Consider the following 20973-nt stretch of genomic DNA (forward strand, 5'->3'; position numbering starts at 1 on the left):
ATTTTGTCTCTCTTCTCCCTGGTTCTTTTTCGCTCCCCAGCGTCCTGGAGACCGTCAGCCCCAGGCCTGATTTTAGGGGTAGAAAGACTTCAGGGTGGCAGAGAAGGGGAACTACACTGTGTAATATTTCAGTTTTAACCTTCTAATTTCAACATTAGCTTTCGAATGCAGTTTGTTGTTTGTTTCTTTCCTAAACATTTTCTTGCATGATTTTAGAAAAGGCACCAAAATGATAATCAAGTCAACAACCGTTCTGTCCTAAGGCTGGTGAAAGGCAGGTAAGCTCCTCTGTGGATGCCGGTGTAGGCAGAACCAGGCCTGGGAATGCTGGCCTTGCTAAGGCTTAATGTGCTCAGTGCTTTGGAAAGGTAGTTCAGGACAGTGAAAAGAATCCCAGATTGGATGAGGGAAGAATTTGTTTCCAGATGTTACCAACGTGCCCTGGACTTACCATGTTGCCTCGGAAGTCTCAGGGTCTCCTCTCTCTCTCTCTCTCTCTCTCTCTCTCTCTCTCTCTCTCTATATATATATATATATATATATATATATATATATATATATTCGAGAGGCAGGGTTACAGAGAGAGAGGTCTTCCATCTGCTGGTTCACTCCCTAAATGGGCCTGCATAGCCAGAGGTGGGCCTATCAGAAACCAGGTGCCAGGAACTTCTTCTGGGTCTCCCACATGGGTCCAGGGGCCCAAGCACTTGGCCCATCTGCTGCTGCTTTCCCAGGCCTTTAGCAGGGAGTTGGATCAGAAGAAGAGCAGCTGGGACATGAACCAGCACCCATATGGGATGCTAGCACTGTAGGCAAAGGCTTAACCTACTATGCCACAGCACCAGCCCTCCATCTTTTCATTTGATTATGGCTTATAGCCCTTGCCTACATTCCTGCTGAACTATGGGCTTGTTACTTGCTGAATTCTTTATTTTAGTGGTTCATTAAGCCTTTGACTATAACATAAACTTAAAATATGGCCACCCCCTCCTTTCTCTTTTTTAAAAAGGAAAATAATATTCTCTACTTTAGAGGATGCCTGTGAAAATAACAATGAAGGGGCCAGTGCTGTGGTGTAGCAGGTCAAGCCACTGCCTGCAGTGGCAGCATCCCATTGTTGCTATTGGCATCCCATATGAGTGCTGGTTCAAGTCTCGGCTGCTCTACTTCTGATCCAGCTCTCTGCTGTGGCCAGGGAGAGCAGTGGAAGATGGCCCAAGTTCTTGGCCCCCTGTGCCCATGTGGGAGACCCAGAAGAAGCTTCAAGCTTCTGGCTTCCGATGGGCTCAGCTCCAGCCATTGTGGCCATTTGAGGAATGAACCAGAGGATAGAAGACCTCTCTCTCTCTCTCTCTCTCTCTCTCTGTCTTTCTCTCTCTGCCTCTGCCTCTCTGTAACTCTGCCTTTCAAATAAATAAATAAATATTTTTCAAAAAGGCATTTAAAAACAAAAATAACAATGAAATTATATATATATAAAAGCAATTAATACATGATACTATGACATTATTATGCAAATAATCATTGTTAGTGTTCTGGTCAGCATGAAAGCATGAAGACCTTGGTCTTTAGGACATTACTGGACTCTGATGCAACTTATTGGCCATTCTACCAGCCTTTGGTCAGATCCTCTTTCCTGTTAACAATCCAGAGACTGTTGGTGTTGACCCCATTGCTATGGTATTTGGTCATAACTATGCATAGTGTTGGCAGGAATGCATCCTGTGTTGTGCAGAATATGAAGACAATCCTAGGAGGAACAGTAAATTATTTCAAGAGTTAATTTAAAAAAAAAAAAAAAGAGCAACCATAGCCTAGCTAAAGGAATGAAGACTTTATGGAGGAGGTGATGGTTACATTAGACTTTAAAAAATGGGAAAGAGGCTGGCGCCGTGGCTCACTTGGCTAATCTTCTGCCTGCAGCACCGGCACCCCCGGGTTCTAGTCCCAGTTGCTCCTCTTCCAGTCCAGCTCTCTGCTGTGGCCTGGGAGGGCAGTGGAAGATGGCCCAAGTGCTTGGGTCCTGCACCCGCGTGGGAGACCAGGAGGAAGCACCTGGCTCCTGGCTTCGGATCAGCGCAGTGCGCCAGCCGTAGCAACCATTTGAGGGGTGAACCAATGGAAGGAAGACCTTTCTCTCTGTCTCTCTCTCTCTCTCTCTCTCTCACTGTCTATAACTCTCTCTGTCTCTCTCTCTCATTGTCTAACTCTGCCTGGCAAAAAAAAAAAAAAAAAGAAAAAAGAAAAAAGAAAAGGGGAAAGAATTAAACAAGGAGAGATTGTGTGAAAAGAGAGTGACCATTGTGAGAGCAAAGCATGATTTCAAGTGCAAACCTGAAGGAATTCAAGATGGTGGTCCAGCCCTTCTCATGATGGCCATATAGAATACCCGGTAGCTATGGTTTTTATCATATAGTTCTATTATCTGAAGTTTTAGGCCATTTAATGCTATTGTTTGTTGTGTCTGCTGATTCTAACACATGGTGAATGGTTTCCTCAACTGTTTTGAACTGTTAAGTCTCTCGTAAGATACCATCCAAAAAGACAATGTAATTAAGAAAATTTCTGGGGCTGGCGTAGTGGGTAAAGCCACTGCCTAGGTCGCTGGCATCACATACAGGCACCAGTTCAACTCCCAGCAGCGCCACTTGTGATCCAACTCTCTACTAATGTGTCTGGGAAAGCAGCAGCAGATGGCCAAAATGCTTGGGGCCCTGCACCCACATGGGAGACCAGGGAGAAGCTCCTGATGCCTGCTTCAGTCTGGTGCAGTCCTGGCCGTTGCAGCCATTTGGGGAGTGAACCAGTGGATAGAAGTTGTCTCTCTCTGTCTCTTCCTCTCTCTCTAACTCTTTCAAATAAATAAATAAATCTTAAAAAAGAAGAAGAAGAAAATTTCTAAAAGACAGAAAATGCAAACAGAAAAAAAGAGAAAGGACAAAACTGAGTGTGTTGGAAACCAGGCTTGCTTGGGAGTTGTTGACCAAATGAATGTCAAATGAACTACTCCCAAGTAGCTTGAGCTCTTGGGTTCTTTTTTTTTTTTTTTTTTTTTTTAACTTTTATTTAATGAATATAGATTTCCAAAGTACAGCTTATGGATTACAATGGCTTCCCCCCCATAACATCTCTCCCACCTGCAACCCTCCCCTTTCCCACTCCTTCTCCCCTTCCATTCACATCAAGATTCATTTTCATTTCTCTTTATATACAGAAGATCAGTTTAGCATACATTAAGTAAAGATTTCAACAGTTTGCTCCCACACAGAAACATAAAATGAAAAATACTGTTTGAGTACTAGTTACAGCATTAAATCTCAATGTACAGCACACTAAGGACAAAGATCCTACATGAGGAGTAAGTGCACAGTGACTCCTGTTGTTGACTTAACAAATTGACACTCTTGTTTATGGCATCAGTAATCACCCTAGGCTCTTGTCGTGAGCTGCCAAGGCTATGGAAGCCCCCTGAGTTCACTGACTCTGATAATTTTTAGACAAGGCCATGGTCAAAGTGGAAGTTCTCTCCTCCCTTCAGAGAAAGGTACCTCCTTCTTTGATGACCTGTTCTTTCCACTGGGATCTCACTCCCAGAGACCTTTCATTTAGTTGTGTGTTTGTTTGTTTGTTTGTTTTTGCCAGAGTGTCTTGGCTTTCCATGCCTGAAATACTCTCATGGGCTTTTCAGCCGGATCCGCATGCCTTAAGGGCTGATTCTGAGGCCAGAGTACTGTTTAGGACATCTGCCATTCTATGGGTCTGCTGTGTATCTCACTTCCCATGTTGGATCGTTCTCTCCCTTTTTTATTCTATCAGCTAGTATTTGCAGACACTATTCTTGTTTATGTGATCCCTTTGGTTCTTAGTCCTATCATTATGATCAATTGTGAACAGAAATTGATCCTGGGACTAGTGGGTTCTTTATTTATTTATTTATTTGAGATAATGACATATTTTTCGTCTGCTGGTTCACTCCCCCAAATGGCAACAACAACAACCAGAGCTGGGCCAGGAGCCAGGAACTCCATTCAGATGGCAGGAACTCAAATATTGAGTTATCATCTGTGCTTGCCAGGCCATTAGCAGGGAGCTGGATCAGAAACAGAGTAAAGAAGATTCAGTCACTCCAATATGGGATACAGGCATCCCAAGTGGCAGCTTAAGCCAACTGGGCCACAACGCCACAATCCAGGCACTTGGCTGTTATAAAACTATTGGGAAAGACTGTGTCATAGAGTAATTTTAGAATGGAAGTTAACAATGCAAGACCCTATTGAGACTGTGTAATCCTCTAAGAGTCTGGTTGGTTTAATACTCAGCCGTGAGGCTCTCTGTGGAAAGAGGCTATAATAATCAGCTTTGTTTTTCTTGAATACACAGGTCTGAGCAAAGTCACTATTGGAAAGATTCGCCTGCTTTGAAAATTGTAGTTTTTGTCATTTTTCATTTATTGATAATTTTGTTGACAAGCGTAGTTTTAGAGGAGCTTTCTTTATGGGAATCCTAGGTGGCTGGCACTGAGTTTTATGCCTCTAGACGAGGCATGTGTTTGCTTGATGGGTGATTCCAGAGTATCACTTGCCGAGACCTAATCTGGAGAAAGTATAATTCAAACCCCATTCGCATGAGGTTGCGGATTCTCAGGGGCGACTTCCATTTACTAACTCCTGAGATAGATGAACTTTCTTGCCAGTGCGTTTGTTTGTTTTTTGTTTTTCTTAGGATCTCTTTTTCTCTAATGCCCTTCAAGTGTTCTGGCTGTGTGAGGGGCTGTTAGGTCCAAGCCTACTGCCTCTCAAGATGATAAGTCTTCATCTCTTGTTCCTGTGCTGAGAGAAATTGGCACCTGAGTTAGGTGATGGTTGAAAGTGCCATCTCCTCCCCCAACCCAGGGCAAGAACAGCTTCAGAATATGCTTGGTGTTCTGGATTCCAGGGCCCTCTTTTTCCCGGCTCCTTGCTTGAGGTCAGCTACAGTCTTGTTTAGGAAAGCATGTGAACTCTATTTTATCTTGTGTTTCTAAGTATTCATTGTAAGACAAGTATCAATAGGTTCCAGAATGCCAGAAAGTACCATTCACACAGAACAGAGAACAGAATGTGAATGGGCTCCCCTGAGGCCAGACCTCTGCCTTCTCTAGCTTCTGACCATATTTTCTAAACCACGATGTAGGGTGCAATGCCCAGAAGCTAAAAACATAATAATGGCACAATAGAATTGAACATTTTAAATCAGTAGAGAGTAGCTCCCCCTCTCCCAAACCAGGACACAGGGTTTTTATCATGTCCAGGAACCAATTAGTAATAGTTTGCCAACTCCTTATGTAGTAAAATAGAAGTTTTTAAAGCTCCAGAAGAATCCAGAATGGTCAAGTTCTTCTTTCTCTTTGTGTTTTACTGGTAAAATCATAGCAGGTTGAATGCCAGAGAGCTCACAAAAGTGAATGTGGAGTCAACACAAAATCAAATACTCAGATGTCTTTCTCCAAGACTTGTAGCCACTACTTTTCAATATTATCAGAAAATTCTCTAAAAGAAAACATGAGTTTATATAAAAGGATTTAAATTTAAATTTTTAAAAATGTTTTTGAAAGAGACAGAGCTAGAGACAGACAGATAATGAGAGATCTTCCATCTGTTGGCTCACCCCCCAGTGCCCACAACAGCCAGGACCAGGCCAGCCAAAGCCAGGAGTCAGAAACTCAATCTGGGTCTCCCACATGGGTGGCAGGGACCCAACTATTTGAGCCACCCCCCGACTGTCTCTCACGGTGCACAATAGCAAGAAACTGGAATCCAAAGTGCAGCCAAGACTTTAACCCAGGCACTGTGATGTGGGATGCAGGCATCCCAAAGGCCCCTAAACTACACCAATTGCCCACCCTAAAATGATTTTTTAAATCAACCTGGCCCTTCTCAAAGCAACCTCAGGAAAGATGTTCTGGGGGGTCCGTAGGCCTTTGTGTATCTGGCTGGGTGATGGTGTATGTGGTGCCCTAGGGATAACAAGGCTGCACTCAGTCACAACGTGCAGTGGAGTCTAGAGCCGCCTTAGCTTCCCAGCTTGGGGGGTGCTGGGCAAATGCAGTTGTTGCAAGGGAGCAGCTATGTTTCCAAATGCTTGTGGCAATAAATGCATCGTCCTTAGTAGCTTATCATGAAAGGAGGATTCACGAGCTCTATACAGTTGGAGAAACTGAGGTGCAAAACAGGAGTGAGCCAGTTTTATTGGAGAATCTGCTCATACTGCCAGGCTGCCTTCACGAGAAGTGGGAATTTGAAGCGATCAAAGGAAACCCAATAACATAAGTAAATCAAATTGTCACAGCCAGGTAAGTGCATTTCAGCTCTCCAAAGAATGAGCCACGTCTGTAGGTGCTCTCTAAGATATGTTATTAAATGAATAATGCAAAGGGCAGAGAGTGGTGTTATCTAGTGCGTAACTTTTAAATGTATATGTTGTTTGTGATTAGATGGATTGATTTTTTTTTCCTAGAGAGAAATACAAAAAAAGAAAATTAGTAATAATGGCTACTTGGGGGAGCAAAATAAGGCTGAGGACAAAAGAGAAGTTATTTTTTTTTTTCCTTTTAGACATTTCTTTACATCGTAACTAAAAACAACTATGTTTGTGTATGTCGTCATAAACTCTTACAGGGTTCTGGAAAACTCTTACAGACTGCAGTCAAGAGGAACAGGCCCTTTTGCTGTCGCAGCAAGGCTGTGTCACCAGCCGGCGTGGCCATCCTAAGAGCCTGCTCTTCACCCTTTTTGTTTGCTCTGTTTCTTGGCTTTGGAGAAACTTAGAATGGACATTCAAAGATCATTTGTTTCCTTACAGGATGGAGGAAGACAAGTGGATGAATGTCCAAGTGGGAGATATAATAAAACTAGAAAATGATCAGCCTGTTACGGTGAGCACTCTTGGCTGCGGCTTTTTCCTTGTGGCTTGGGTGGGAACCAGGGACTCTGACAGTGCTTCGGCTGCTGCTTTGGGTGATCTACGTCGGCCCCACCCTGCAACCGAGACCAGCGGCCCCTGCGGTAAGAAGCTTGTTCTTGCCCATCTCTTACCATAGCTACAGATAAAGCGGGAGTGGCTTTGGGAGGGTGTGTGATTGCAGTGATGGATTCCAGACCTAAAAAGAGTAAACCAAGTGTCTGGAACATTCTTCGGGTGGACTTTGTTCCTGAGGGGCTGCTTTTCTCACGATGTAATGTTAAGAGCCTGCCTTCCTGCTTTCCTTAGCTTCTCTGACTTTTCTGACCACAGGCAGATATGCTATTACTCTCTAGCAGTGAGCCATACAGTCTGGCATACGTAGAAACAGCAGACCTGGATGGGTAAGTGTTCCCTCTTGATACACCGTTAAGACAATTTAAGCAACTTAAATGGTCTCTCACTGAGGGCCAGCATGGTGCAGAGAATGAATAGGATCCTTAAGTGGTAGAATATAGTTAGTAGGCCAAAGGGCCTAGAAATACTGCGGTGAAGACAGGAAGGCAAATCCTTAGGACCCTCAAGTCTAATGTTGAGCTCTCGATGGCAATAATGAGGCACAGGATCTGGGCAAATAAACTCCATAATCATTCACCCAGATGCCCTGGCTCTCCAGTCAGCCCTCCCTGTCTGCAGGTTCCATACCCAGGGACTCAACCAACGGCCCATCGAAAGTATTTGGAAAAAAATTACATGTGTACTGAACACACACAGCTGTCTCTTCTTTGTCATTATTCTATAAGCAATATAATTTGTTCTATATAACTTATCATGAACAATAGAACATTATAACTATTTACATAGCATTAAGTGTATGATTAATATAAAGATGATTTAAATTATAGGGGAGGATGCGTGTTGGTTATATGCAAATACCACACGATTTTATTTATAAGGGACTTGAGCATCTGCTCATTTTGGTATCTGCAAGGAGGTCCTGAACCAGCCCCACCCCCTACCCCACCCCAGACACCAAGGAATGACTCTTCCATAATGCTGAGTAGCATGAATGTGAACACAACTACAAAATTTCAGAATAAAGTTCTAAAGTTTCCAGGGAATAATTTGAATATGGAAGGAATTCTTTACTGGTAGATAAAATGTTACAGTCCTGGTCTTAGGAGGACAGAAGCCAAATTTTCAGGGAGCTTGTCCTATGGAGTTTAATGTCAGTCCACATTCTCACGACTGTTCCTCCTGGTGCCCACAAGCTTTTGGCAGTGTGACTTCCGTGACTACTTGGGATCCCTTTGGGGCCCTGTAAGTATTTATGAGATGGGGACTATGTTACCATGAAGGCACATGCAGATTCTCAGCACGACCTGCTCCTCATTCTTGAAAGGAGCAGGTACCCCGCCCCCAGGTTGTCTTGAGGTATCTCTTCAGCTTCTCCACCGCATCTGACCAGGTAGGTCTCACAGCTCATTAAAGTACCGGTGATGTGTCGCAAGGAGTGAGAAGGGAGACCGGGAGAGCAAGGAGCCTAATGCTCAGCTTCCTTGCAGACATCTCACCTCACTCAGTACTGTGAGAAGGGAACAGTGGGAGCGACTCATGGCCCAAAGCTATAGCTCCAGCTCTAGCAGTAGCATCTATTTTCTAAAGCTGCATGAAGGAGACGGAGACCCTGGACCTGTGCCGCTATTATGTATGTGTCCTGTTCTGGTGACCCTGTGTCCTTTACTTTAGGGAAACCAACCTGAAAGTGAAGCAGGCCATCACATGCACCAGTGACATGAAAGATAACCTGGACTTGCTGTCTGCCTTTGATGGTGAGTTAGGAAATAGGTTTGCCCATCCAAATTTTCCTCAATAGAAGACTGGTTAAGTAAAGTATGGTACATCCATACTGTGAATTCTATCAACTTATAAATAATCTGCAAGTTGATATTTACTGGAATGGAAAGAACTCATAACATATTAATAAGAGAAAAATACAAATTATTCTATATAATATAAACCTAGTTTGGGAAACAAACACATGCTTATGAATACATGTAAAAAAAATTTAGAAGGATCTACTTCAAAAGGTTAAAAGCATTTTGCTCTAGACAACGGATGGGTTTTACTCTCTCCTTTATTCCTTTAGTATTGCATAAATATTTACTAGGGGCAAACTTACTTTACTAGTCGGGAAAAAGTCAAATTATTTCCCGTTTTTAAAGAGAGAGAAGTTTGCTCTGAGTGGTTTGAGTTTCTTCAGATGCAGAGCTACCTGATCTGGCCGTGCCGATGGTGGTGAGTTCTCAGGTGGGTTTTCTCTCTCCTGGGTGACCCATGGCACGTGCAGAATTGTTCTTCTTTGATAACCGCAAACCTTTGTTTGCCTTTTCCTGGGGAGCTGCTGAGAAATGGACAGAGCTGAGAGATGATCGGGAAACACCGTGCAAGTGTTCTGGAAGGGAGATTTTCTTCTATTTTTTCTGTCAAGCCTCCTTGCATCCTCCAAGGAAAAGCCTGAGACCCCAGAGCCAAGATTCTTCTTCATTTTTCTGCAGGAGAAGTGACCTGCGAGCTTCCCAATAACAAGCTGCACAGATTCACAGGAATCCTGAGCTATAAGGGGAAGGACTACTTCCTGGACCATGACAAGCTGCTGCTGCGAGGCTGCGTCATTAGGAATACAGATTGGTGCTATGGCTTGGTGATTTATACAGGTGTGTTTCCCTGGAGCCCTAGCCTACCCTGCTGGATTCCATTTGTAGCCAAGTTGTGGGCACTTCGTTTTTAGCATGTGGAGATGCTACTCAGAAATATATCAGAACACCATGGCTTTGAGACAGATGAGAAAGAGAGAGACAGATGGGAGATTTAAAGAAAAAAAGTTATTTCTTAGAAAAAGAAATCTTTTTTCCAAATAATGATCTTTAACATATGAGTTCTGCCTTTGTTAAAGGAAAGTTTTGTGTTCCAAGACCATAGGACATTCATGAGAGTTTCCATGAATCGGGAAACAGGAGAGGGTATGCATATAGAGAAGGCACAATAGAATTAGCATGTGAGTGGCCGGCATTATGGTGCAGTGGGTTAACACATCGACTATGATACTGTGTCCTATATGAGCACCAGTTCAATTCCTATCTGCTCCACTTCCAATTCAGCTCCCTACTCATATGCCTGGGAAGATGGCTTAAATGCTTGGGACCCTGCAACCCAAGTGGGAGACCTAGAAGGAGTTCCAGGTCCTGGCTTTGACCTGACCCAGCTCTGGCCATTATGGCCATGTGGGAAGTGAAACAGCAGATGGAAGTTCTCTCTGTGTCTCCTCCTCTGTCTGTCACTCTACGTTTCAAAAAAGGAAGGGAGGGAGGGAGGATGATGGATGGATTAGCATGTGAAAAAATATATATACAGGTGGAATACTCCCGTGAAGAAAGACAAGGCCCAGTGCCCATTATGGAGAATATAAAATATTATGTGAAGAATTCATGCTGAAGAAAAGGCACAAATGGGTCATTAGCAGTGGCTTTTCTTGAGAGGTCATTTAGAACGATAATCCATCAAGAGATTGGATTATGAGGTGTTTCAGGAATAAGGAGGAAGCCTCTGTGCTACCCTAGCCCCTGGTGACAACGGGCGGTCAACCACCAGCATGGTAGGAAGCATGGAGAAAGATTGCCACAGTGCATGTTACACAACTCAGATTTCCAGAGCTCCCTCTCTAGACAACCTGCTCCTAAACAGGAGACTCCAAGACTCTTTGTTTCTCTGGCAAATAACAGGGCCCAAGCCCTGGGGAGAAGCTTGAGAGTCCAGGCTGGAACCTCTCATTGCTCCTGATCTGGAGAGGCAACTTCTCTGCTGCCTCGTTCCCAAACTCGGAAGATTTAAAGGAGACATACTGTCTTCATTTTGCTGTACCTCAGCAGCTTCTCCCACACAGCTGCCACTCTTCAAAAGCTCACTTTCCAGCCAAAGTCTTCCTATAGCACTAGCAGTAAGGTTGCCAACCAACACAGATTTAGTGACGGTATTTCTCTCTGCCTCTTGGTTGGTTCCTTGGTAGTGAGGACCTCTGGGCGGCTCTGAGCGAGGAGCGTCCTGACATATCGAGTGCAGAGCTGTACCTGCTGCCTGCTGCCTGCTGCCCACATTCTACTGTGATCCCCACCTTCTTCTTGAAACCTGGGCTAGGGTCAGCCTTCCTAAGGATGCTTGGAAGGTCGCTGTAGCGCCCAGGCTCTCAGCCAGACTTCTCATGACTTCCAGCCCTCCAAGGAGTGCGTGAGAGGGAAGAGTGGCACGGCATGCAGCGCGTCTTCCCAGCATCTGCTCCCAGCGCAGGGCGGCTCCAGCCCCCGGGGGGGAGCGTTGATGAAATCCCTTCGGCAGAGCACACATAAGAGTACCAGTCACGTGGTGAAAGGCCAGAGGAAGCACGACCCGGGGCTTCTTCTAAGCCTCCTGTGCTTTCTCTCCAGGGGTATCTCCGGTGACTGATTTCCAGCTCTGCTCCCAGTGAGATGAGATTCGAAGCTTCTTCCTTCCGCTTGCTGTCCTCCCTGTCGTAAAGAAACACAGGGTCTCTGTGCCTCAGCTTCGGGGACACTCGGCTCGCAGCCTCCCCCTCGGAAGCAATCGTTGCCATTTTCCTTCCTTCCTTTCCCAGTTAGAAACTTTAACAGGGCCGGGCCTGGCAGAGGGGTTCCTCCAAAGGAGGTAGAGATCTCTTTATTAGAAAACTCCCCATGAGGGAGTGGCTGTGACCCCCCTTCTGCCTTAACTCACCTCTGGAAGTCCAGACTGGCCCGAGCGCTGCGAAGCGAGGGACAGCACACACGCAGCTTGTGGGAGCCGGGACCCTCCTTCCTCGGTCGCTGGCACCAGCTCTGAGCCTTTCTCCAGGGCTTTGGCTTCTGAAATCGGACAAGAGATTAGATCAGGCGATTGTAAAGGTACATTTCAGCCCGATTTCAGGGCTCTGAGTGGATGCACTGACCCTAAGCCCTAATGTCTGCCTCTTTTACTTAGGGCCTGACACCAAATTAATGCAGAACAGTGGAAAGTATACCTTTAAACAGACACACGTAGACCGGCTCATGAATATCCTTGTGCTCTGGGTAAGCTGAAGTTTACCTTTTTGGTTTCTTAACAAATACACGTTTTTCCCTCCCTCCCACAGGAATCGCTGGCATCTGCAACTCTGAATTCAGTTGTTTGAAAGGCTTGCATAGTCCAGGGTCTGAGGCAGAACAGAACAGAGCTGGTTTACGAGGAAGTCCAGATTCTATCGGCGTAATGGAGGATAGACAGTTGGAGGGGCCAGTGTTTGGCCTAGCAGTTCAGAGTACCTGAGTTCTATACTTGGCTCTGGCTCCTGACGCCAGCTTCCTGGTATGGCAGACTGGGAGGCAGTGGTGACGAAGCAAGTGACTGGGTTCCTGCCACCCACAAGGGAAACCTAGATTGAGTTCCTGGCTCCAGATTTTGGCCTTAGACCATCCTGGCCACTGTGGGCATTTGGAGAATAAGCCAGCAGATGGGAGCTTCGTCTGTCTGTCTCTCCCCACCTCTCGAATAAATGAAAAATATTAAATAAAGAAATGGTTGTTTAAAAAAATGATGGGCAGGAATTTGGTACGGCGGTTAAGATGCTGCTTGGGAAGCCCACACCTGACAGCAGAGTAACTTGGGGTGACCCAGTCAGGTCCTGGATCTCCTCCTTCAGGTCTAGTTTCCTTCTAATGTGTACCTGGGAGACAGCCAGTGATGGCTCAACTCTCTGGGTCCCTGCCACCGACATGGAGCCCTGGATTGGGTTCTAGGTTCCTGACTTTGGTCTGGCCCTGGGCTGTTGCAGGAATTTGGAGAATAAATCAGCAGATAGAAGTCTCTCTCGGCCGGCACCGCGGCTCACTAGGCTAATTCCTCTGCCTGTGGTGCCGGCACACCGGGTTCTAGTCCCGGTTAGGGCGCCAGATTCTGTCCCGGCTGTTCCTCTTCCAGTCCAGCTCTCTGCTGTGGCCAGGGAGTGCAGTGGAGGATGGCCCAAGTGCTTGGGCCCTGCACCCCATGGGAGACCAGGAGAAGCACCTGGCTCCTGCCTTCGGATCAGCGCGGTGCACCAGCCGCAGCACACTGGCTGCAGTGGCCATTGGAGGGTGAACCAATGGCAAAGGAAGACCTTTCTCTCTCTCTCTCTCTCTCTCTCTCTCTCACTGTCCACTCTGCCTGTCAAAAAAAAAAAAAGGCATATTATGCTTTGATTGGTGGTACTGGAATGCATCAAGGACCCTACTTGAGAAATTAAGAACTGGATCAGAAGTGGAGCAGCCAGGACTCAAACCGGTGCCCATATGGGATACCGGCACTGCAGGCAGTGGCTTTACCCACTATGCTACAGCACCCGGCCCCTGTTCTGGGCTCTTTATTCTGAAGTTCCTGCTTCAAAAAGAGCAACTGGGGCCAGCACTGTGGTGTAGCAGGTGGGACCGCTGCCTGCAGTGCCAGCATCCCAGGTGGGCACACCAGGTGCCAGTTTGAGTCCCAGCAGCTCCACTTCTGATCCAGTTCTCTGCTGTGGCCTGGGAAAACAGTAGAAGATGGCCCAAATTCTTGGCCCCCTGCACCCACATGGGAGACCCAGAGGAAGCTTCTGGCTCCTGGCTTCGGATAGGCTCAGCTCCGGCCGTTGCAGCCATTTAGAGAGTGGGCCAGCAGTTGGAAGACTTCTCGTTCTCTCTTGCACTGCCTCTATGTGGCTCTGCCTTTCAAATAAATAAATAAATCTTAAAAAAAAAAAGAGCAGCTTTATGTTGGCCTGTTTTGTAGGATTTCAGTTGGAAAGACAGAGTGTTCTAGGAAAAAAAATTGAAAAGCACTATTTTATAGAATAATCAGCACTGGTAATAGAAATTTACATTAAAGACTAATAAATTAACCTAGTTCCATACATTCTGATAGAGGTTGCCTTTATTCCTGTTAGGTATAGGGATTAATTTCTTCACTACTTCTTTGCATGACTGAGCAGCTCCTGTGACGCATGATCTCTCATCTTTATTTTTATTCTATTGCTTAGACTCTGAAAATTCAAAGATGCATTCTCTTATATTAATTAACATATGAGTATGTGTTAATATATGAAGGATAATTTACTTTTTCTCCTTAATCATGGGAAACACCACAGCTGGTTTTCAAAATCTTTTGGATTTAATAAATACCATGTTAGGAAGTTAGGAGAGCTCATTGAGCTTGCAGACCATTGAGCTTGAGTGCCCACCAGCTCTCTCCTTGTACTACTGAGTGTGTAGCGTTCGGCAATTAAACAAGTTCCTTTTCCTGGTTTCTTAATGGGGAGGACAGACAGTCAACTGTTCAGGAAGGCGACACGGCAAACATGCTTTTTGGCAAGATTGGGAGCTTGGATCATTGGGCAGTAAGCTGGGTCATTGGGCCTACGCTTATCTTCAGACGTGAAGCCTCCCACCTGCCGAGCAAGGCTCAGCTGTTTGTGTATCTGTCTGAACAGCAGGGACAATAGCAGGCATCAGCAGCGGGGTTTTCACTTCTTAGAATATTTTCACATCGACTGCAGCCTCGCCACATCCACAAGCATGTAGCAAGTCAGGAAGCATTTTCTCCATTTTACTCTTTATTTACTCCATAATTTACTCTTTGACAATCGAGTTAATTGAGACACAGTAACAATGAGTATAGAGTCTCACAGAAAATTGATGGTTAAATAGGTCTATGACTCTTCAGGCCGTCAAGGCATATTTATTGAGGATTGTAAGGATGTGTAAGCTCTGGCCCCTGCCCTCATGTGTGTGTGCCCATTTGAGGCTTGAGGGGAAGGGCATTGTCAGTGTCAACACATGCCAGGTGCTTTACGTGCATCCTTGTATTCAATCATCACACTTACCCACGAAGGCACAACTTTTCAGCCTCAAAACTCTTCTTGCTGTATTGCTATCTCCCTGGAGAGACAAAAGTAACACATGACAAGTCCTGTTTCCCATTAAGATAAACCACATGCGAAGAAATTATAGTTAAAAAGAAGATCCCGGGAGTGGGTGGTTTGCCTCTGTCCCGCATCAGATTGCCGGGAGTTGATTCCCAGTTCCAGCTCCTGACTACGGCCTCCTGCCAAGGCAAACTGGAGAGACTGTGGTGATGGCTCAAGGGTTGGGGTCCCTGCCACCCACGGGGGAGACCTGGATTGAGTTTCTGGCTCCTGGCTCCAGCCCTGGCCCAGCCCTAGGCATTTGGCAAATGAACTAGCAAATCAGATGTTAGTCTCTCTTTCTCTGTCTCTCTCTCTCTGTGTGTCTCTGTCTCTCTCTCTCCCCCTCTCCCCCTCCCCCCTTCTTCTCCCTCTCCCCACCCCCTCCCTCTCTCTCAGATAAACAAAAAATAATAATTTGTTTAAAACGAAGATCCTAAAATCCTTCTCAGAGAGCAAAAGTTCAGGTGTAGGATCAGGAATCAAGAATAGCATTTTTCCTTTTCAACAACAGCAGATGATCCATATTGTTACCTTCAAAAATCTGCCAGAAAATGATTTGAAGCCTAAATCCAGTGAGGCTGTTGATGAAGTGTGAGTGTAAAGAAATATCCATATGTGCAAAGACAAAAAGGTTATTCTTATATCCTTGCTTAGGAAGCTTCTAGAATGTATATTCAAGCAAAACAGAAAAGAAGCAGTTACGGTAGGCTGGCGCCGCGGCTCACTAGGCTAATCCTCCGCCTAGCGGCGCCGGCACACCGGGTTCTAGTCCCGGTCGGGGTGCCGGATTCTGTCCCGGTTGCCCCTCTTCCAGGCCAGCTTTCTGCTGTGGCCCGGGAGTGCAGTGGAGGATGGCCCAGGTTCTTGGGCCCTGCACCCCATGGGAGACCAGGAAAAGCAAATGGCTCCTGCCATGGGATCAGCGCAGTGTGCTGGCCGCAGCGCACCGGCGGTGGCGGCCATTGGAGGGTGAACCAACGGCAAAGGAAGACCTTTCTCTCTGTCTCTCTCTCACTGTCCACTCTGCCTGTCAAAAAAAAAGAAAGATGAGGGTGAGGGTGAACACACAGAATAACTGACCCTGCAATAAACAGTTATAATACAGGGAGAAGAGAAGAGCAGAACTTTCAAAAAATTAGTGTGACTAGTCTTAGAATAAGCAATTGCATGCATAAAATAAGAATTGATTTTTTATAAAAAGAAAAGAGAAAAAATCTAAGAACAACAAAGGAATTTTGAAAAGTAAAAATGGGATTGATAACATAAAAAAACAATAAAGGGGCTGAAATAGAGTCAAAGAGCCTCCTAGAACATAAAACAGAAAGACAGAGAGGTTAAAAAAAATGCGGGAGTGCACAGGCATTTGATCAAGCAGTTAAGATGCCTGTAACCATATCAGAGTTCCGGGATTCGATTGCCATCTCTAGTTCCTGATTCCAGCCTCCTGCTAACACAGACCCTGGGAGGCAGCAGATATATTAATTTAAGTAGTCAGATCCCTGCAACCCACTTGGGAGACCTGGATTGAGTTCCTTTGATCTAGAAATCTCTGCTCAGGCAAACTGCAGATCATGTCAGAGGGCACATTAACTCCTGTCTTAGCCTTTCCCCTTGTGGCAGCGTCTGTGTGTGACTTGCTTTTTCATCATTCAATGCCACCTCTTCAGAGAAGCCTTCTCTGCTGCTCTTCCTAAAGTAGCCACCCCCACCAAGACCCTCTTTATTCTATCAACTGGTTTTATTTTCTTCACAGCACTTAGCACTAGTTAAGTGGTTTTTTTTTTTTCATTTCTTAACTTGTGTGGTATCCAGACTATCCTGACATATAATGAGAGCTTTATTATTTGTTGAGTGAGTTAAAAATAATTAGTAAATGTCTTAGCTACAAAATTATAAGCCTGCATGTAGAAATTATGTCCTATTCATCTCTATCCTGTTGGGAATGCCTTGCATAAGAAATACCTATTCAATAGTTATCAAATTAAGAAGTGTTTTTAATCAGCTAGGTTCTTACCAGCTCTTTGGTTCTGTTTTTTGTAGTATTTGTTCCAAGACATTGCCAATGCAGTTGGATTGAATACGCTCTCATTTCTCAAAGCTGAAGCTGATATCTTTCTAATTTAATGACTCCATTTTCCCCCAATTTTGGGAGATGTTTTAGGGGGGAATATGGCAGGCACAGGAAGCCTGTTCGGCAAAGCTGCTTCCTGCTGAGCCCACAGCTGCCCTGGAGTTTGATGCTCTCCGTCTCTTCCCATCGACCACAGCAGCCGTGACAGTGCTGTCTGAACATGAACTGGTCATTAGGATTGTATTTGTGAGTGTGCTTGAATTGGACTGACGCACAATGTAAAGCAGGGATGTGGAGGGCTTCTGTGAGGTGACTCTGGACAGGCGTGGCCCAGGTTCTTGTCTCCACATGAGAGAGAATTCAAGGAGGAGACAGATTTGAAGGTCAGCAAAAAAGCAAGATTTATTTACGTGCAAAGCAACAGTGTACACTCAGGGAATCAGTACAGGCAAGCTCCGCAGAGAATGGCCCTCAACAAGGTCCTGGGCCATCTCTTTTTTTTTTTTTTTTTTTTTTTTTTTTGACAGGCAGAGTGGACAGTGAGAGAGAGAGACAGAGACAGAGAGAAAGGTCTTCCTTTGCCGTTGGTTCACCCTCCAATGGCCGCCGCGGCCGGCGCGCTGCGGCCAGCGCACCGCGCTGATCCGATGGCAGGAGCCAGGAGCCAGGTGCTTTTCCTGGTCATCTCTTTAAATATCTGGAGACATAGGCGGTAGGGCTAAGTACTTAACTATCTGGAGACATAGAGGGTGGGGCTAGGTATCACCTATTTCTATGCCATTTTTTAGGAATTTCAGAAACACTCATGGCATCAGGTGCATGATGGGAATAGAATGTTGGCTATCATAGATTTTTGGGTGTTTTGTTTTGTTTTGTTTTGTTTTACAGGCAGAGCTAGACAGTGAGAGAGAGAGAGAGAGAGAAAGAAAGGTCTTCCTTCCATTGGTTCACCCCCCAATGGCCGCTGCGGCCAGCACGCCACGCTGATCTGAAGCCAGGAGCCAGGTGCTTCTCCTGGTCTCCCATGGGGTGCAGGGCCCAAGCACCTGGGCCATCCTCCACTGCACTCCCTGGCCACAGCAGAGAGCTGGCCTAGAAGAGGGGCAACCGGGACAGAATCCGGCACCCCGACCGGGACTAGAACCCCGGGGGTGCCGGCGCCACAGGTGGAGGATTAGCCTATTGAGCCACGGTGCCAGCCGACTATCATAGTTTTAATATAATGACATTATAAAGATCTGAAGGTCATTGCAGGGACACAGCCTGCTGCAATATTGGATATTTCTAGCTGGCGTTGGTTCTAAGTTGCAACATCACGGGAGCTGAGGTTTTTACTACACAGTAGGGAACTTAGGGGGATATGGAATGGGAGCTTGAGGCAGTGCACAAATGGGGGATGGTTTGGGCAGTATACAGAACAGGAGTTGAGTGGTGAGTGAAAAGGGGGTTTGGATGGCACAGACCTGGCTGTCATGCAAGCTGGGCCAGGCCATCACACAGACTGTGGCTGGCGGAGTTGTCACGCACAGGGGGGTGTGGTGGCTGCCATGCAGGGCCGTAGGAGGTGGGGTAGGGCAGCAGGCAGTGCTGTCAAAACCTCAGCTCCTCTCGCTAGCGCTACCATTGCCTCCCTGCCTAGGCCAGAGGACCTGCGGTTCCAGATTTTTGATGGGCTGCCTCTGAACCCAGGAGCTCCATTATGAGAATGGTTCTAGATCTGTTGTATCTAGAGTGACAAAATTGAGTTATTTATTTCAGTCTTCACTGGAACCACATTTTGCTAAATGGAAAACTCTCTGCTCTTCTCGGGTCTGACAGTCTGTGGTAGTAAACAAGTAACCTCTGGGGTTTGTGGCAATCACCAAACTAGCAATTTCTTTTTTCTTCTTACTGAAAGGAAGCAAAGAGAGCTTGAAAGACTCCAGCGCAATGATAAGAGATGTAGAATTGCCACAAAGGCCTGGGAGGCCTCAGGATGGCAGGGGAAGCTCTAGGAATGGAGAAATACAGCCTGCGCCCTGCCCCAGCTGTGCTCAGGCCGAGGGGGCAGCCACTCTCTGGGACTTGGTCTAACAAGAGGTGGTCTTCTTTCTGGTGGCTCAGTCTGAGCCAAAAGAGCTGGTTCTGAAATGCATGAAGTTTGTAGACCTCAAGTGAAAGGTTTCTGGGGGGAAAAATTTAAAAAAAAAAAAAAAAAAAAGGAGGAGAAGAAGAAAGCTCTCTCAAGAGGATTACTTCTATTTAAAAAAAAAAAAAAAAGAAGAAGAAGAAAGAAAGAAAGAAAAGAAAAGCCTGGGGCCATAGCTGTGACGTAGCGGGTAAAGCTACCACCTGCAGTGCCGGCATCCCATATGGGTGCTGGTTCTAGTCCTGGCTGCTCCACTTCAGATCCAGCTCTCTGCTATGGCCTGGAAAAGCAGTAGAAGATGGCTCAAGTGCTTGGACCCCTGCACCCGCATGGGAGACCAGGAGGAAGCTCCTGGCTCCGGGCTCTGGATCTGCACAGCATTGGCTGTTGCGACCAACTGGGGAGTGAACCAGCAGATGGAAGACCTCTCTCGCTGCCTCTTCTTTTCTCTCTGTATATCTGATTTTCAAATAAAATAAATCTTTAAAAAAAAAAAAAGGCGCTGGTTCCTGTCGACTCATGGTCTGACAGTGGTGGCAGTGCACATCCCTGGAATCCACTGGTCATTCTCAGTTGTCCTGGCAAGTAGGAAGGAAGCAGGGGTGCTGAAAGTCACCCTGCAATTTATTAAACTGCTGTAGAGGGTTTCAGATTATTTATGCTAATAATTTTACTTTCCCATTTTTTTCCTACTGGAGCTGATGAGTTAGGACATGGCAGAGTGGCAAGCGGAGAAATACAGACTCGAGTTTCATATTGGCCACATAGACTATCCAGAGAGGAAGGGCAAGACCAGTAGAGCTAATCACTGAGGCTTAATCTGAGCCGTGAGAAACGTTCTAACACAGCTCATGTGAGTCTTGTGTCCATATGACTCACTGAGAAGAAGGGTGAGGCTGTGGAGCAAGATGGAGAAGGAAGGGTTTTATGTCCCAGACAGACCCCCCCACACACACACTCCGTCACAAAGAGCTGAGCTACTCAGTGTGAATCCGTACTGGCTTAGGAATAGGAGCATATTTTACTCTGCCCTTTCCCGATGCTACTCTCTCTCCCAACCCCTCACCCTACCCTCAAATCTGTTTTTGATATTGAAAGATACTGAATATTGGTCATTTTTAAATTATAAAGGTATTACTAATATGTTTGTAAATAATGTGTCTTTTAGAGCTACAATATGTTACTTATAGATACAATTATGTCACGTGAGAGATTTTCCTAAAATAATAGAGAAGGCACCAGAAGAGGAGGTTCAGATGAAATACCTAACTGTGATTTGATTATTGTTGACTGCATGATAGCTAGATGGTACGTGGGGATTCATTATACTACCTATGCGCTCTACAACAAAAAGTGTCTGAGGTTGTGCCCAATTAGACCTGTTCCTCCTGTCTTCCTTCTCACATCTTCAAAGTCTTTCCCATTTGTGCCACAAAGATGAGATTGTCCAGCAAGGGGAAGGTTCGCTTTGAACCAGCAACACTTTGTGACCAAGATGTGAAGCCACTGGGGAGACTTGGGGTGGTACACGATGATGCCACCATGCCTTCTCGGAGGCACACAAGCGTGTGGTGCCGCATTTTAGACTCTTGTGAAACTAGCACCTTACTCTAAGAATGGTTCTCCAACTGGTTCAGAACCTGTTTCTTCTACTCAGTAGTAAGAGACTGTAGGCAAAATACTTGCCACTGTCAATACCAACATTAAATCAAATATGTGAGGCACTTATCACAGTTCTTATCTCTTAATTAGTACTTAATGTATTTTAGCTATTATTATCTCCCTTCAAAATCCCAAAGATGGTTCCTGCTTGGACTCTTTCCTGTCCTG

At 45.7% G+C, this 20973-nt stretch overlaps 2 protein-coding genes across 13 annotated transcripts in view; one reads left to right on the plus strand and one right to left on the minus strand.

Moving 5' to 3' along the window:
* LOC100345551 (phospholipid-transporting ATPase FetA) overlaps positions 1–20973 on the plus strand; it is a 111554-nt gene that overhangs the window by 59602 nt on the left and 30979 nt on the right. For 8 of the 12 annotated variants that reach the window (XM_070053967.1, XM_070053971.1, XM_008270096.4 and 5 more), the window contains 6 exons: positions 217–278; positions 6841–6913; positions 7273–7343; positions 8689–8771; positions 9498–9656; positions 11971–12059. In XM_070053967.1, coding sequence (XP_069910068.1) covers positions 217–278; positions 6841–6913; positions 7273–7343; positions 8689–8771; positions 9498–9656; positions 11971–12059 — 537 coding nt within the window. Of the gene's footprint in view, positions 1–216; positions 279–6840; positions 6914–7248; positions 7344–8688; positions 8772–9497; positions 9657–11970; positions 12060–20973 lie in introns of those variants that run through there. The other 4 variants (XM_070053982.1, XM_070053986.1, XM_070053990.1 and 1 more) reach the window with 2 other exon arrangements.
* LOC127490675 (uncharacterized) overlaps positions 10456–20973 on the minus strand; it is a 48601-nt gene continuing 38083 nt past the window's right edge. The window contains exons 2-4 of the mRNA XM_070054005.1: positions 14861–14915; positions 11728–11855; positions 10456–11501 (exon numbers count right to left, since the gene is read on the minus strand). Coding sequence (XP_069910106.1) covers positions 11352–11501; positions 11728–11855; positions 14861–14915 — 333 coding nt within the window. The 3' untranslated portion in view covers positions 10456–11351. The remainder of the gene's footprint in view (positions 11502–11727; positions 11856–14860; positions 14916–20973) is intronic.

The sequence above is a fragment of the Oryctolagus cuniculus genome, chromosome 1 (genome assembly GCF_964237555.1).
Source record: "Oryctolagus cuniculus chromosome 1, mOryCun1.1, whole genome shotgun sequence".
Taxonomy (NCBI): Eukaryota; Metazoa; Chordata; class Mammalia; order Lagomorpha; family Leporidae; genus Oryctolagus; species Oryctolagus cuniculus.